General features: G+C 53.9%; 1 protein-coding gene and 1 pseudogene across 1 annotated transcript in view; both read left to right on the top strand.

The window, feature by feature from the left end:
* Positions 1-16,299, top strand: part of FAM83F (family with sequence similarity 83 member F) — a 34,351-nt gene extending 18,052 nt beyond the window's left edge. The window contains exons 2-5 of the mRNA XM_027593472.2: positions 4,043-4,210; positions 4,737-4,858; positions 6,548-7,242; positions 13,859-16,299. Coding sequence (XP_027449273.2) covers positions 4,043-4,210; positions 4,737-4,858; positions 6,548-7,242; positions 13,859-13,908 — 1,035 coding nt within the window. The 3' untranslated portion in view covers positions 13,909-16,299. The remainder of the gene's footprint in view (positions 1-4,042; positions 4,211-4,736; positions 4,859-6,547; positions 7,243-13,858) is intronic.
* LOC113921948 lies at positions 5,225-5,652 on the top strand (annotated as a pseudogene).
* Positions 16,300-16,930: the final 631 nt, after the last annotated feature.

Here is a 16,930-nt window from a genome sequence, read left to right as displayed (position 1 = left end):
AGCAGACTCTCTGCTGAGCAGGGAGCCCCATGCGGGGTTCGATCCCAGAACAGAGATCACGACCGGAGCCGAAGGCAGACGCTTAACGATCTGAGCCACCCAGGCGTCCCTCAGCTTTTCTTTTTCAAAATTGACTTAGCTATTGTAGATCTTTATCCTTCCTTGCATCCTAGAATTATTTGAGTTCCTCAAAAAAATTTACTGACTTTCATTGGAATTACATTGAATTTTATTAATATGGGGAGAATTCAATATTTTTCAAATATTGAATCATAATTTATCTCTTCATTTATTCACATATTTTAAAATATCCTTGAATAGAGATTTCCAAATTTCTCCATAAAGGTATTCTTAAATCCTATGTGTTTAAAATTGCAATGTTGATCTTATTTTTTCTCCCCCTTCCCCCTTTTTCAGTTGATTGCTACTGTAGTATAAGAATGCTCTTGGCCTTTGTTAGTTTGTCTTGTATCTGGCAATCTTGCTAAATTCTCCTGTTAATTCTAATAATGTCCCTCTGCATTTTGCTGGGTTTTCTATAAAAATATCATCTCCAAGGGTGGCTCAGTTGTTAAGCGTCTGACTCTTGATCTCAGCTCAGGTCTTGACCTCAGGGTCATGAGTTCAAGCCCCACGTTGGGCTCTACACTGGGCATGGAGCCTACTTAAAAAAAAAAAAAATCATCTCCAAATATTGGTAGTTTTGTTTCTTCGAATCCTTCTCTCTCTTTTTCATATTGCATTGGTCAGCACCTCCAATACTTTTTTTTACCATAGCAGTGGTGAAAGTATTATTGACGTTCTTGAGACTTAACGGGAATGCATCTAATGTTTTTCTGTTCAGTATGTTGCTTGTGGGGTTTTTGTAGATAGCCGTTATCAGGTTAAGGAAGGTCCCTTCTATTGTTAGTTTTTTGAGTATTTTAATCACAAATAGGGATCTCATGTTATCAAATACTTTTTTAAAAAAAGATTTTATTTATCTATTTGATAGAGAGACAGCGAGAGAGGGAACATAAGCAGGGGGAGTGGGAGAGGGAGAAGCAGGCTTCCCGCTGAGCGGGGAGCCTGATGCGGGGGCTCGATCCCAGGACCCTGGGATCATCACGTGAGCCGAAGGCAGACACTTAAGGACTGAGCCACCCAGGCGCCCCTCAGATACTTTTTTAAAACATTTTATTTATTTATTTGAGAGAGAGAAAGAGCATGAGGAGGGTGAGGGGCAGAGGGAAAAGCAGACTTGCCGCTGAGCAGGGAGCCCGATGCAGGGCTCCATTCTGGGACTCTAGGATCATGACCTGAGCTGAAGGCAGATGCTTTAACCCACTGGCCCACCCAGGCACCCCATGTTATCAAATACTTTTAAAAACCTATTAAGATAATATGTGATTTCCCCGCCTTGACCCCATAAGTGTTATAAATTAAAAGGACAGATTTTCTGATGTGGAATCATCTTTCTATTTCCAGGATAAACCTTACTGGATTATGCTGGATTATGTTTAATTTGCTTTTAACGACTTAACCATGTCATTCTCACTTTCAAATTCATCAATGTGTAAATAGTCCTAATATTCTTTTTGCCATTTTTACTATTTCTTAAATAATACGATTTCTTAAAAAGTAAATATGTGTGTGGTTATTTCTGTTTTTACTCAGCACTTTATCTGCATTTCCTGTTTTTGTCAGCCTTGTCAGAAGTTTGTCTATCTTGTTTGGTCTTTTTAAAGAATCAGCTTTTGATATGATATTTCTAAAATACCTCACAGAGTCTGAGAGACTTGAGTTCAAATCCCTGCTCCGCTACATGCTAACTGCATGACCTTGGACACATCATTTAGCCTCTTTGCATCTACTTCCTCATCTGTAAAATGAGAACAGTCCTCCTTATTGTGAGGATCAAATTAGAAAATTTACCTAAAGCATCTGGAACAGTGTGGGGCACATGGAATGTGCGCAGTGCATGTTAGTCCCTGTCCTCAGTTTATGTTTATGATGTGTTCTTCGCCTGAAATGCCTGCCTCATAGGCTTCTGCTAGCCCATGTGGATGCTCTGTGCAGATTAGAAAAAGCTGTCCCTTCCTCAGGCAGACACAGCTTCCACTCACCCCCTCAGCCCAGAGCCCATGTGCAGTGCACAACCTGCATACCCATGCATGGCAGCCCTGCCCACTTGCCGGCTCGGTTTTCCTCCCTGTTCATTTATCCTGGTCCCCGAGGCTGCCCATTCTTTAGATTTTAGCTTCCCTGATGAAGCCTTTCTTAAGAAGTTCTCCTATGGCCAGAAGTAATCATTCAGCCTCCCTCCCTCCCGCTGGCCCTCCTCCCACCCCCCTTCCAACTTTGAACTCACATCACATGTCATTTGTACATCTCTTAAAGCATTTATCTCATTTTGCCTCACATCTTATTTAGTGCAAATGGCTTATCATTCCAATGGGATTAACCCCTTGAAGTTAGGGATTAAAGTTTGTCTTTAGATCCTCCCTCTGCCTATGGGGCTCAGTAAATGTTAACTCGTATGGATGATTTGAGTATGAAATGTAGGAGCCAAGAACAGTCGTAAATAATACTGTGTGAATTGGGGGGTGGTCTTTAGAGGCAGGGTGATGGTGGAGCTCATGTGTGAGGGTGGTGGGGATGGAGGATACCACTGTTGAGTTTACCATGTGCCAGGTACCGTGCTAAGCGCTCTCATGGTTCATCTCCCTCACAACATCTCTTTGAGGTAGGTGCTGTTATTAGCTGGGGCACTGATGAGTCAGTGGTGGAACTGGTCTACTAGGCCTGGTCTGTCTGACTTCAGCGTTCAGGCTTTCAGTGGCAACAACTAACAGAATCCCTCAACTGTACAGTGATTACCATTTATTTAGGTCTTACTACATACCAGGTACTATATTTGATGCTTTACAGGTGTTATCTAATCTCGATGGCAAAATAAAAGTACAGGGTAAAGGGTATCCCCACCTTGCAGATAAGGAAACAGAGGCTCACCAAGGTTAAGTGACTTGCCTAAGGTCACTTGCATAGGAAGTTATTATAACCAGATCTGTTGACCCCAAAGCGTGCCCTTTCCTCTGCATCACATGCACAATGCTTGGGGCCCGCAAGAAAACCCTGCCACTAGAGCAGAGGAAGGTTTGCATAGGAAAATGGAGGAAGTTAAGGTCAGAAAGGCAGATCTGCATCAGGCTGCAGAAAGCCTCAGCTTCCAGGACAGATCTTCAGGACGGGCTTTTGGAAATCAGGAGTCCTAGGCAGTGACCTTAACTTGAGGGTAGTGTGGGACGACCCGGCCACTTGGAGGCCAAGGGCGTTTGAGCTAAGTGGAGCTCTATGTGAAACCGCACCAAGGGGAGTATGGAACTTTGCACAGCTCTTGGGAGATCGAAGCACCCAGGCCTGCAGAGAAAGGGGTTTGAGCAGATTTGAAGATGGTAGTAATGAGTCCATCCCATGCTTCTCAGTGATCTCATCTTTTTTTTTTTTTTTAAAGATTTTATTTATTTATTTGAGAGAGAGAGAGAGAGCATGAGAGGGGGGGAGAGTCAGAGGGAGAAGCAGAGTCCCCGCCGAGCAGGGAGCCGGATGCGGGACTCGATCCCGGCACTCCAGGATCATGACCTGAGCCGAAGGCAGTCGCTTAACCAACTGGGCCACCCAGGCGCCCGTGATCTCATCTTCTTGAGCCTACTTGTTTCCCTGGGCCACTAGGACCAACTTTCCTCAGCCTCCTAGGTCTCCCTGATATGGCTTCTGAAGAGCTGTTGAAGAATGCCCAGGGTGGGGTAGTGGGGATTTGTCAAGGCTGAGGTACAAGTAGCACAGTCTGGACCCCCAGGCATTTCTCAGAGCAGAGAGCCCATCTATGGGCTCAGATGTGCTCAGAGATGGGTGTGGACGTGGAAAGCCCAGGAGTGGTGCAGATGGGGTGTTTGACTCTTGGCCTCCAGTTCCCGAGGCCCAGCTGGGCCTCTCTGGGCCACGGTGTATCGCTCTAGATATGGAGTCACCACGTGCTTCATGAGTGCCCTTCCCCATCCAGGTCATTGCGGTGGTCATGGACCTCTTCACCGATGGCGATATCTTCCAAGACATTGTGGATGCTGCCTTTAAGCGCCGGGTCCCAGTATATATCATCCTGGATGAGGCAGGCGTGAAGCTCTTCTTGGAAATGTGTCAGGGCCTAGAGCTCACTGACTTCCGTATTCGGGTAAGTTGTACTACTGGGGTAGGGGTGGAGGGTGGGGAAGGAGAGCGGGAGATGAGATGGAGGCTGCCTCTGACCCGTCCTCTGCCCAGTTCAGGCGCACAGGTGAGCATGCTTAACACCTTTCTTTCTGTCTAAAACCTTGCTTGTGAATTAATAACCCTAAATTACATGCCCAGCTTAAATTTCATCTCAAGACTATTGAGGCTAAGGTGGCAGCTGTGGCCCAGTCCTGGGGTGCTCACCCTGCAGAGTCACTGTCAGGATCAAAGCTAGGGCTATGGTTCTCTTCTGGGGAGCTTTGGGAGCAGCCAGGCATCACTCTGGGCTCATCTACGCTCAGAGCAAGATTTGCTAACTTCCTCTTGCTCTCCAAATGGGGTTCCACCTCTACGGCTGTAGGAAGCGGAGTCTAGTATAGACAGGAACCAACAGGCAGGTTCCACAGATAAGAGGGTTCCTCCTCTGCGCACACAAAACTTGGCTCAGAGCCTCATGAGTGACAGTGCCTTTCTCCTCTTTTCAACAGAACATCCGCGTCCGCTCTGTGACAGGTGTTGGCTTCTATATGCCCATGGGGAAGATCAAGGGGACCCTGTCATCAACGTTCCTAATGGTAGATGGTGAAAAAGTAGCCACTGGATCTTACAGGTGAGTCAGGCCAGGTCACAGAAGAACCCCGGAAGCCTTTATTTGTGGTAACAAATGTACATGGTCAGGAAGACTCTGGACTGGAGCCCCCATAGTCATGGGATTAAGGGGTATTATCTGATCTAATGCCAAAGAAGAGCCTCCTGGCCAGTCCCTGCCCTCAAAATTGCTGGCTACTGGATTATTCCAGAAAGAGGGTCAACTCTTCCTGGGCATTAAGCATGGCTTGCCTTTCGTGGTCCACAGCAGCTGGTTGCATTTTGAGGCTAGTTGTTGGGTGGGATCATCAGGAAGCAGAATGAACCAGATCTGGGAAAGAAATGTGAGGGTGTGGTCTCTTTTGCTCAGGCCTGTGGCACCGGCAAGATGGGTAAGGGTCGTAGATTTTGTACTGCCAGGAAGCTGCATAGCCGACGACATCAGAAGTGGCATGATAAACCGTACAAGAAAGCCCCTTTGGGCACAGCCCTGGGCGCCAGCCCTTTTGGAGGCGCTTCCCATGCAAAGGGAATTGCGCTGAGAAAAGCAGGGGTTGAAGCCAAGCAGCCGCATTCTGCCATCAGGAAATGTGTCAGGATCCAGCTGGTCAAGAATGGCAAAAACGTCACAGCCTTTGTACCCAGTGATGGTTGTTTGAATTTTACTGAGGAAAATGATGAGGTTCTGGTGCTGGATTTGGCTGCAAAGGTCACACTGTTGGTGATGTTCCTGGAATTCACTTTAAGGTTGTCAAAGTAGCCAGTGTCTCTCTTTTTGCCAAATACAGAGGCAAGAAGGAAAGACCAAGATCGTAAGTCTTGATGGCGAAACATGACAATAATAAATTTTCATATGCCAAAAAGAAAAAGAAAAAGAAATGTAAGGGTGTGGTGTGGAGGAAATGTGTCCTGAATTCGATTCAGAAGTCAGTTACCAGGAACATGAGAGACTGTATCTGTGCAGTCTCTGTCCTCCAAGTAAACTGAAATCTAGGTGAGGCAAGAGACCTGGCCCGTGAAGCAATCAGTAAGTGGCAGGAGTCCTCTGACGTGGCTAAAGTGTGCGGGTTTGCAGACGCCGAGTGCTCTAAGACTCAGAGAAGAGCCATTATTAACAAAAACAGGGGCGCCTCGGTGGCTCAGTCGGGTAAGCATCTGCCTTCAGCTCGGGTCATGATCTCAGGGTCCTGGGATCGAGCCCCACATCAGGCTCCCTGCTGAGCAGGGGGCCTGCTTCTCCCTCTCCCTCTGCCCCTCCCCCTGCTTGTGTGCGCTCTCTCTCTCAAATAGGTAAAATCTTTAAAAACAAAAAACAAAACCAATAGCAGCAGCTTGCATTCATACTTATTCAGTGTGTGTTTGTGCCACGTACTGAGCTAAGTGTTTTATATGGGGTGTCACACGTGAGCCTCACAACACTTTCGTGACTGGACGCCCCATGAGCCCCACTTTACAAGGCATCCAAGGGTAGAAACCAGGTGGGAATCCAGGCCTGCCTTCCCATGCCCTTGCCTGCTTTCTGCATTTGAGGCCAAGACCTGGGAAAGAAGGAGGATGCGGGTCCAGGAGGCCCCTTCCACCAGGCAGCGAGGCATCCGCCCTCCGTGGTAGATGAGGTCGGGGTGGGGCGGCGGGCTGTGGCGATGGGCTGGCCAGGGGCCTGCCACAGGCTGGGCCCATGTGTCGTGCTTTTCTGTCGCCATGTTCCCAGGTTCACCTGGAGCTCCTCCTACGTGGACAGGAACCTTCTCCTCCTCCTCACAGGGCAGAACGTGGAGCCCTTCGATGTGGAGTTCCGGGAGCTGTATGCCATCTCCGAGGAGGTGAACTTGTACCAGCAGCTGAACCTGGCAGGGGGCGCCGGGAGGCTCGGCCCCAACTACTCCTCCACCGTGGCTCGCAAGCTAATCAACCCCAAGTACGCCCTGGTGTCAGGCAGCCGCCACCCCCCCGGGGAGATGATGCGCTGGGCCGCCCGGCAGCAGCGGGAGGCCGGCGGCGACCCAGAGGAGCAGGAGGAGGGTGGCAGAGGCGGTGCGGCGGCCCGGCGCCTGGAGGGCTTCCTCAATGACCTCGTCACGCTGGAGCAGGTGCTGCCCCCTGTGGAGCCCGTTCCCTCCGGAGAGCTGACTCGGAAGGACGGCAGGGTGCTCTCTCACCTGCGCATGGACCTGAAGCCCAGACCCCCAGAGGCGCTCGTCCGAAACGGCAAAGGAGAAGCTGCCAACGGGGAGGCCACGGCGGCCAAGGAGGGCAGGCGCTTTAGCAAGAGGCTCTTCAGTCGACAGGCCAAGAGTCCCACGGCGCCCAACGGTGTGACCGGCTCCCTCTGCGCCGAGACCTTTGCCGAAGTGCAGCTAGTGACGGGGAAGAGGCCCAAAGAGGGCTCCAGTGCCGACTTCTCAGGTGAGCCCTCCGCCTGCGGCACCCTGCTCGCCAGGCCCCCCCCGCCCCCGTCCTCCTCCGGGAGCCTTGCCTCCTCCCCGCAGACAGGCAGCGTGCTGGCACGCAGGGAGCGGGAGCCCTGAGCTCCGACGCGGCCCAGTTCCCCTGCTGCTCGGGCAGGTCCAAGTTCACTTCCTCTTCTCTCCAGGGGGGCAGGGACGGGGCGCCTGGGTGGCTCAGTTGGCTGAAGCATCTGACTATTCCATTTCAGCTCAGGTCATGATCTCAGGGTCTGGAGACCGAGCTCCTGCGTGGGGCTCTGCGCTGGGCACGGAGCCTGCTTAGGGTTCTCTCTCTCTCTCCCTCTGCCCCTGTCCTGCTCGTGCTCGCTTGCTCTCTCTTTCTCTCTCTAATAAATAAATCTTTAAAAATAAAGAAATAAAAGGGGAGAAGGGTACCTGCCTTGCTCAGCTGCTCTGAGGATATAAAGTGCCCAGAACAGTGCCGGCCGTGGAGTCGTCTGAGAGCTATCCTTAACTACTACCGGAGGCTTGGAAACTTTCTCCTTTGTCAGTGAAGAAACAGACACAGAGCGGCTGAGAGGCCTGACCCCGGCTTGACCTCTGCCTCTGAGTGTAGGGCTCATTCTAGAAAACCTGTTCCCTGCCACATCACCTGTCATCACGATCCAGCCGGCTCACACACGCCCCACCCTCACCTGTGCCCCACCAATGCCCTGACCCACTTTCCTCATTTCTGTTGTAAATAGTGTGACTTGGCTCTTCCGTGTGCTTATTTGGGAAGTGGTGTTTGCCATGCTGCTTACATTCGGGAGACATTGTTCCTGGTGGTCATGTCTTTCTGGCTGGCTCTCGGGGAACCCCTGGAGGTCTGGGCCTTTGTCTCTTTCTCCGGAGCAGGACTTTCTGGAGGCTGGTGATGGCAGCCGGGGCTGCTGCCCATGCCTGTGCCCGCGGCAGCACCTCCCAGTGGAGGGGTCTCCATGCTGGGGTTTCTCCCATGGCTGTGGCGCTCGGCAGTAGTGAGACCAGCCTCCCATCCGGCCAGGGAGGTGATGCTGGGGCCTTGGCCTGGGCAGCCTGAGTGCTTCCAGGTCTCTTGTGGCCCCCACGGCCCCAGCTCTGACCGGATCACAGCCATCTTCCCCCCCCCCCGGTGACCCCCCCCCCCAGCCGGCCACAGAACCTGGCGTGCTCCGTCTGTGCTTCTCCACGTCAGGACAGGCCTGGGAGTCCCTGGGAGTGTGGGACACAGGGGTGCCAGTGCCGTACCTCCATTTGGCCGGGAAGTGCCTGGTCCTTCACGAGATGCTTTCTCTCTCACTTTTTCCTCACAACAACCACAGAGGTGGCTGCTAGAAGCTCAGAGAGGTGCATTCGGTGGTCCCAGGGCACAGCAAGTGGTAGTGGAGTCAGGACTCAAACCCAGGCCAGGGCCCATGTCCTGCCAGGGAGGGGTGCTGGCCCCCACTCCTGTCCCCGCTGGGCTCCCTGGCGCCCCCAACACCAGCTGCTCTGCCACCTTGCACCTCTTGTTTGGAGGAAGGGTTGCCATGGTGAACACCTGGCAGGGAAGGGCGAGGGAGGGGCGAGCCCAACCACAAAAAGGGCCATTTCCCAAGTCCTGACTGTGAAATGGAAGCTCTCACTCCCTTCAGCCCCTCACCCTGAGGTGCTGTTTCCATAGAAACGAAAGACCCATTGTCTTGTCCCTTCCTGCCACCGTTCCTAAGTCAGCAGCGAGTTCCCCTGCTTGGAGGACTGGGCTGGTCACCGCCACTGCCACTGCCCTCTGAGTGTTTTCGGGCGGTGCCCAGGAGCCAGCCAAGCGCGTGGGGCTGCGCCCTGGGGAAGCTCCTCTCCTGAGTGCCCGACACGCCGGCACATAAAATCAGGAAGGCCCCGGGGATGCCCAGCAGGGACACCCTATTCCTTCTCCATCCTTTAGAAGAAACAGAGTGGCCTCATCCAGCACAGCCTCGGCTCACCTGGCTGGGCATCCCGTTCCCGGGCGCCTCGTAGTCAGGTTGCTAATGAGCCCGTTCCTCTCCCTGCTGCTTGCTTCCCTCAAAGGGCAGTGGCAAGAAGCAGGACCCCTCTCTCCCCACAGGCCCTTTTCTTGGCCTCCAGCTCCCCAAACATTGGACTGCAGCTGGGCTGTCCTGGCACCTCGTCTCAGAAGCTAAGTACCCAGGACTCTGTGTGGCAGAGGGTCGCGTTCCTGATTGCACGGGGCCCCCAAACTAGTAATTCCAGTACTCTGGGAACTGTCATCCGGGAGGAAATCACTTTACTGCCTTAGAGCCCTCACCTAGGGAAAGGATCTTTTTCCTACAGTGAACATTCAGGACATCATCAGAACAGACATCATGTGGGATCTCAGCTCCCAGCACTTTGCTCCCCATACCCTGGAGCCATCCATTCCCCTCCCCAGGGCTGTTTCCTGTTCGAGAAGAGGAGGAACTGAGCCAGGGAGGGTTTCAGAGGTCCCTCTGAGCTCCCGATTCAGACTCTGTCTTCTCTCTCCCTGCTGCCCTCTTGTCCAGGGAGAGCCTGGGCTGATGGATAGGGTGGGTGGAAGAGAAAAATAGAAAAGCTAAGTGCTGGCAGCCTGTAAGACTGCTTGGTAAGAAGTATATAGTTGTCAAGCACCATGCAGATTTTTGCAGGTCCAAGTGTGGCCCTTGGGAGAACCTTTGGAAATCCCTTCCGAAGGTCTGGGGATTGGGGGGTGGGTGTCTTGTCAAGGTTGGGGGTGGGGGCAAAGTGTTACCTGGTGGTTTGAAGGCTCACTGCCCCCTCTACTGGTGGAAGCTGAGCTTTTCCTTCTGGTTTTTCTCTCAACTAAGACCTTGTTTCTGCACTGGGTGCACTTAGCACCTTTCCCGAGCCTGCCACCTGTGTCCATCCAGGAGCTTGGGACAGGCCCTCTGGGGCAGAGGTCCCAATCTCAGGGAGCAGCATTCACGGGAGAGCCTTGTTAAAACACAGTGGGGAGTCTGTATCGCTGGGCCGGGCTCAGGGATCTGCATTTTAAACAAGTGTCCTGAGTGTTTTCCCATGTAGGGGGTCCCCAGGGCAGCGGATTATGACAACACTTGGATAGGCCCTTTTCTCACGGGGCTGCCAGGCTGGGGGGTGGGGGGAAGTTCCAGGTGATGTCCTCCAGGGAAGGAAGAAAGGCACAGACATTCCCTGACCAGGTGCTGGGTGGGCCCATGCTAAATGCTGTCACACAGAACTCACAGCCACCCTGCCCAATGACATCATTCACAGATAGGATATGCAGAGAGGCAAGCTTCTGTGTCCCTGGTCACTCAGGGAGATAGGGCAGCATGGTCTCTTGCCTCCCAGGGCCCTGCACAAAGCATTGTGGTTATCTCCAGAAGGTTAGGGTTAGTGCCACTTTCCTACATCATTAAAGACTATTTGGAAGGGCCAGAGGCTTCTTACCAATGGACTCTCCCCCCTGGTATCCCATTAGTGGAGAGTGGCCATTAATACCTCAGAGTACCTTCCAAGGTTGCCTGGGCCCATGCTTTTCTTCCCAGAGTTCTCTGAGGTGACTGCAGTGACAGTTGCATTTCCGGAACTCTCCTGGGTTCTCTGATTCATGCATGTGGGACCACCCTAACTGGCAGTGTGGTCTGGCTCCTAGTTCTGTGGCCACTGGGCTCCTGGATTTGGGACTTCAGGCTCACCTGTGTCATCCCTGGGGGCTGGAGGTCTCAAATGTCTCTTGGAAATCTGGGCCCCTGTCTGGGATGGAAGGTTGGGGAAGTGCTTCTAGGGTTCAGAGCTCCCTAGGGGACCTGTGGGCCTCCAGTTCCAAGTCTACTCAAGAGCTGTCTTGAGTAGAGTTTCAAAATTCAGTGTCACTCCTGAGCATCATGGGTCATGCCCCAGCTGGTATTTGGAGGTCTGACTTGATAAAGCCAAGCAGTGTTATCAGTCAGGGTCCCAACCACACAGCAAGGTGAGGGGAATCGAGTGAGCATCCTTCGAGGAACAGTTCCCACCTGGGATCTAGAAAAGAAGCCAACATCCTTATTCTCATTGGCATATGTCATGATCCCTCTGTCTTTCTGGTTTCCCTTGGGCCTCGCCAGGGCTTTTATCACCACGTAGGTGAGTGAGGGCATATACATCGCCCAGCCGAGATCTACTGATGCTGCTGTTGTTGTTAGTATTGGTATGAACCTTTAAGTAGCTTGCCACTGCCCGGTCATCCCTTTTGCTCAACAAATATATATCTATGCACTCTTTGCTCTGTGCTAAGTTCCTGGTACAAGAGCGAACAAAACCAGCAAAACCCCTGCTCTTATGGAGTGAATACTGTGCTGGAAACAGGGACAGGGAGGGCAGTGACCCTTTTATAAAGGGTGATCGGGAAGGCCTCTCTGATGAAGGGACAAAGGGACATTTGAACAGAGACTTGAATGAAGGGATGGAGAATGCTGTGTGGACATCCAGAGGAAGAACCTTGCAGAAAAGGGGAATATGAAGTCCTAAAACCCCTAGGGGAGTAGAGCCCATGGTCCTTGTGTGGCATTCGGATCAGCAGCCTTGCCCTGACGCCCCAGGCACCTCTACCAGCTCCCACCCCGACGTTGGCGTTCACTCCCTTTGAAGTTTGGCCTTCCCTCAAATCTCCCTTTGTAAAAAAGGAGATTTGTACTTTGTAAAAAAACAAAACAAAATGGCCATTTGTGTATTCTTCCCTGTTAACCTGAGCAGGTCTGATTCTCCTCAGTCCTGCCAAACACCTACACATGCTAGACTCTCAGTCAGCATGCCCTGAAGGAATGATGGCACACACAGTTTGTCCTCAAACCATCTCTCCGTCAGAGGCATGGAGATGAGTCTTGAGTCTAAAGAATCTCTGCAGGCTTTCATGGCCGGATGGAACGAGTGGGAGGCACAGCCTGGCAAACCTGGACTCTCACCCCCGCCTGTCCCAGCCTGTCCCAGCCTCCCCAGGCGGGGAAGGGGGGGGTGCAGGAGCCAGGGCAGAGCACAGGCCTAGGAAGCAGGCCCGCCCTTCCCACCCACCGCCCACCCCCCAAGCTACACTCCTTCCCCTGCTTCGGGATACAGAAATTGATCTGCTTACCTGCCTGCAAAGTGCGGCTCCCCTTGGGCAGGAACTCCGCATCTGCTCAGTAGGCCAAGCAAACAAAGGATGCCGCCAAGGAGAGGCAGTGGGGACAGCTATGTCTGTTGCAGCCATGAGGGGACAGCGGGAGTAAGCAGCAGCAGAGCTGTGTCGGAGGCAGCCTGGCACCACCGTGGAAGATGACCCAGGCGCCTTGACCCTTGGAGCCCTCAGGGAGGGGGTGGCACAGTCATCCAGCCCCCCCTCCCACCTTCTCTAAGCCCTACACGCTCTCAAGCTTGGCCTCCAAGGAGGCCCAGCTGGACTTGCAGCAAGTCCCGAGGAGCGGGTTCAGTCTGCCCAGACAGGGTGGTGGCCAGCCGAGCTTGGGGGGGGGTGAGGAGGGGAGAGGCTCCTACTGGAGCCTCTTCAGTGTCTCCCTTACTAAGGGCCCGAGAGAGGAGGCAGCCGCCATATGAATTAAAGTCACAGCTGCAGTGATACGGGAAGGTGGTGTGGGCGCCAGGGAGGTGATCCTTGTGTGGAGAGGGGCCAGCAGGAAGGAGCTCAGCAGCCTGCACCCGGGAGAAAGGCAGCCCGTGCCCAGGAGGACAGAGGCCCAGCAGCCTGACACCTGGAGGGCCAGAAATAGTGTCTGCCTCTCCGCTTCCCCACCCCTCCTCCCCTCCGCAGCTCTGGGAGCAGAAATCCAGCCAAAGAAGCCACTGGCCTCCGCTTTGGGGTTGAAAGGAAGTAGAAGTGGATGGAAGGGACCTGGGAAGAGAAGCATGGTTCTCTGGCCTGGAGAAGAACAGCTTTCTCTGCCCCCATCTTTCCCCTCAATGAAGTGTGCTCCCTCCCTCCTCTGTCTTGAAACCACCCCCCCTAAGCGAGTGCTCCGAGCCGTGCTGCCTGGCTCTCCATCAGCCTGCTGACCCTGGTGACCCCTTCCCGGGGTGCCTGCACGATAGAAGGAGCTGAGGCTGGATTTGGAAGGCCAGGTGCTGGTGCTGGTGTTGACTGGCTCAGGGAACTGGTGGCCCGGCTGCCCTCAGCTGTAAGGCAGGGCTAATGACACCTCGAGGTGCAGCAGCGACCCAGGGGGATTAGCTGAGAGAGTGACTGGTGGTGCTTTGTAAGCTGTGAGGGAGACTGCATACAGTATTAGCTACTGGTAAACCACCTCTTAGCAAGACATTAAGTCATTGATTATAGTTGTAGATTGGGGTTCTGGATCCTTCACGCGCCCCCCCCCCCCACCACCGCGACGCTGCTGAGGTCAGGAGGTGGCAGACCCCTTGATATCCCAAACAGTGACGGTCTTTCTGAGAGTACCAGACAGGGAGAGCCTTTCCTTTTGCTTTCCTGGGGGCCCTACTGACTCCAGATCAGCAGCTTGGAAGGGAGACAGTGACCCCAGCCCCAAATTTGAGTTGTGGGCAGTGCACAGGAGAGGAGTGGGAGGCGAGTCCACTGAGCACTTCACTTACGTCTTCCTTGCCTGTGTCACTTGTCTCTGCAGGTAAAACAAGTCCCAGTCCTGCCAAGGCCAGCAATTGCACGATTTCCTGAGCCATAGGTCAGCGGTGGATAGGACCTGTGGATGCCCCCAGCCCTGTCCTGTGGAGCATACAGGTCAAACCCTGCACCAGTTTGCACTTTGGACCCTCACTTGCTTCCTGCCCAACAGCCTCCATCCTGGCCTCAGGGACCCTCAATCCCAGATGTGAGAGTCTGCAGCATCTCAGGACGACCACACGCACCTACAAGACTGTCGCTGGCCGGGCAGGGGTCACTCCTTCTTGTTTACATGAAGTGGAAGCTCGACTCATGTCTGCTCTCCTTTATGCTGGACCCCCTCCCTCCACTGGGCCAGCCTTGCCCTGCAGGTCCCCAGATGGGGTGAGCCCATGTCTTCAGGCCTAATGTGATGGGGTCTCCATGGCAGCCCCAGCTCCCTGACTTCTCCTTCCCTGGGCTTCCTGGTGCTTCTGGTCCCTTGGGAGGTTTGGTGGGGTATAAGGGAAGAGGACAGATGGGGCTCTGGGCCAGAGAGCCAGTCTTGACCTAGGCTCTGAACTCAAGGTAGAAGGTGCTGCGAGGACAGCCAGGGCGCCGGCTGCAGCGGCCTTCCTGGCCCGGTCCCTGCAGGCTCCCATACTAGATCTGGAGTGAAATGAGGGTCAGGCCTCCCCTCAGCCGGGGGCAGCATCTGACCCTGCCGTTCTGAGGGCCCTCGTGCTGAGGTCTCCTTCCCTTCCCTCCCCTCCGTCTTAGCAGTCTCCACTCCAGTCGTCCAGACCTCCTTGGCTGTTGCCCACTGCAAACACATAGGGGGGTTCTTTTTGTGCCCTTGTCTCGGGGCTGCTCCCTCCCTTTAATAAAGTGCCTTGATTTGCAGCCTGGGGCAGAGAGAGGGAGCCTGGCCGAGGGTGGGAGGTTCAACTGGTATGGGAGGTTAAGCCCTGCAGACAAGGGCATGTGTCCTTTCCCACCTCCCTCCCCACCCCCCCCCCAGATGGCCCTCAGCCCCCTTCAGCAGTGAGGACTTTTGTGCCTTCTCTAGTTGCATTTCAGCCGAAGAACAGCCTTTGCCTCCTGCCAAAAGTCAGGCTGCATCTAGGGGCCTTCGCCTCCCCCAAAGGGGCCTGGCCTAATTCCCTCAACACCAGGCCAGGGAGAGCAGCCTAAAGTCACACACCACTCCCTCCCCACTTGTGTGACCAGAGGGGTCTGAGGAGAGATTTCTTGAATGGACAACAGAGAAATTGCCAAACTGCAGGCTCTGCGATCATAGCTGCAGGGAAGCCTAGGGGCCGCATCACCCAGTGGAAGCACCACCAGGTGGCCTCCCCCAGCCTCTTACTTCTGAACCAAACTTGTCTGTGTGTCTTTCCTTCTGCAAAAACCCTGGGGCACCAGCAGCACCTGGAGGAGGGGCCCAGGTGTGGGGTTGGGGGAGGGCCCTTGGGGGCACGTCGGTGACCCAGGAGGTGGGATGGTAAGGTGTGGCTGTGGGGGGAGAGCCTGGCCCTGGCTGTGGGGAGGAAAGGAAGGGAGAGCCTGCTTCCCAGGATGGGACCCTGACCCACCTCCTTGAGCTTTTCTGAGGCTTAAACACTTCCTGGGACGTGCTGGCAATGTGGCACGTGCTTGTTCTGGAGGGGAGGGAAAGGGGAGGTGAAAGCCAGGCCATGGAGGGTGTCCCCTCCGCTCGGGGCCATCACCTTGACCCTATGAGACAGAGGTGGGCAAATGGCAGTCGGGGAAAGAGGTCACCCTTGGTGGGGAGAGTCTCCCTCTGGGGACAAGGGAGGAGGCCTAGGGAAGGGACCAGCTCCTAAGTGTTCTTCCCAAAGGTTTCCTGTACCTTCCCTCCCAGAGAAGCTGGCCTCCTGTATCCCCTTACCCTCTTCTGACCCAGAGCAGGACCAGTTCCTCCCCAGCCCTAACATGTGGGAGGATCCAGATTGGAAGTGCCAAGTCCCTGTAACCTGGAGCCAGGCCTGCCTTTCTGCCTGTTTCCCCAGGTGCCAAGATGGGGTTTTCCCACTTTGTTCATAGAAACGAGGGGGCGGGAGACAGTGGGGAAGCAATGTGGTGGGAGGAGTGCTGGTTGCTGAAGCAGGGCACCTCCCCTCCGGCCTTTCTCCGCATCCCCTTTAGAGGTTTGGACAAGATGGCCCCTGACCCCCTCCAGCTCTGCCAGGCCTGGGACAAGACAGTAGTCCAAAGGTTGCTGAGGATCTTGAAGCACTAAGCTTCAGGCGTCTGCCCAGGCTCCAGACTAGTCCGTTCTGCCTCTGGACTTCTCAGTTTTTAGTACGTCTGCCCTCTGTTCTAGCACTTGCACACACACTGTGAAGTATTCTCTCTCATCAAATCTCAAAGGTACATCTGGCATTCTCGGATGGATGGCAAGTTCAAGGGTGGATCATGCCCTTGGTCCCCACGCAGCAGCTTCCACAGGGCTGGTAAGGTCAGAAGGGCTCCCGGAGGAGCACAGATGGATGAAATGGCACCCTCGATCCCCCCCACCACCATCCAGTTGCCCGCTGTGGGTCCGGCTTCTGTAGGCTCAGTGCCAACAACTTGCACAGTTCCTTGGGCGGGCTGACCTCCGATGAGCAGAGGCAGCTGAGGGCTGAGACCCTGGGGCGGCTGCCACCTGGATCTTGCCCCACAGGAGCCCAAGTACAGGACTTCTGCATGGGGCCGGAGGCCTTCCCTTGATTTGGCAAAACTTCCCAGTCTCCTGTGTCTTCTGTCCTCAGGGTATATGGTTAGTTGTATCCCTGATCATTCAAGGGTGCTTTCGACACAACCTCTGCTAACGCCACTACCCTCTACCTTTAGAGAACTTAATAGAATGCATGGGCAAAAAAAAAGAAAAATGGCCTTGAGATATGGAGGACACAGGACAGAGGGGAAATGGGTCTTTTCTGTGTTTACTATGATGATTTTAATTTATTGAGCGCCTACTATATGTGACTGCTAGATGCTTTAGTCACCTACAGGCTTCAAACTGAGCAAAGCTCAGGAAAGAGCCCTTCACAGTGTTACAAAAAGCTTTCCTGGACATTTGGGGATTGAG

The sequence above is a fragment of the Zalophus californianus genome, chromosome 9 (genome assembly GCF_009762305.2).
Source record: "Zalophus californianus isolate mZalCal1 chromosome 9, mZalCal1.pri.v2, whole genome shotgun sequence".
Taxonomy (NCBI): Eukaryota; Metazoa; Chordata; class Mammalia; order Carnivora; family Otariidae; genus Zalophus; species Zalophus californianus.
The sequence above is the reverse complement of the archived record's forward strand: the minus strand, read 5'-3'. Positions and strand labels throughout refer to the sequence as shown.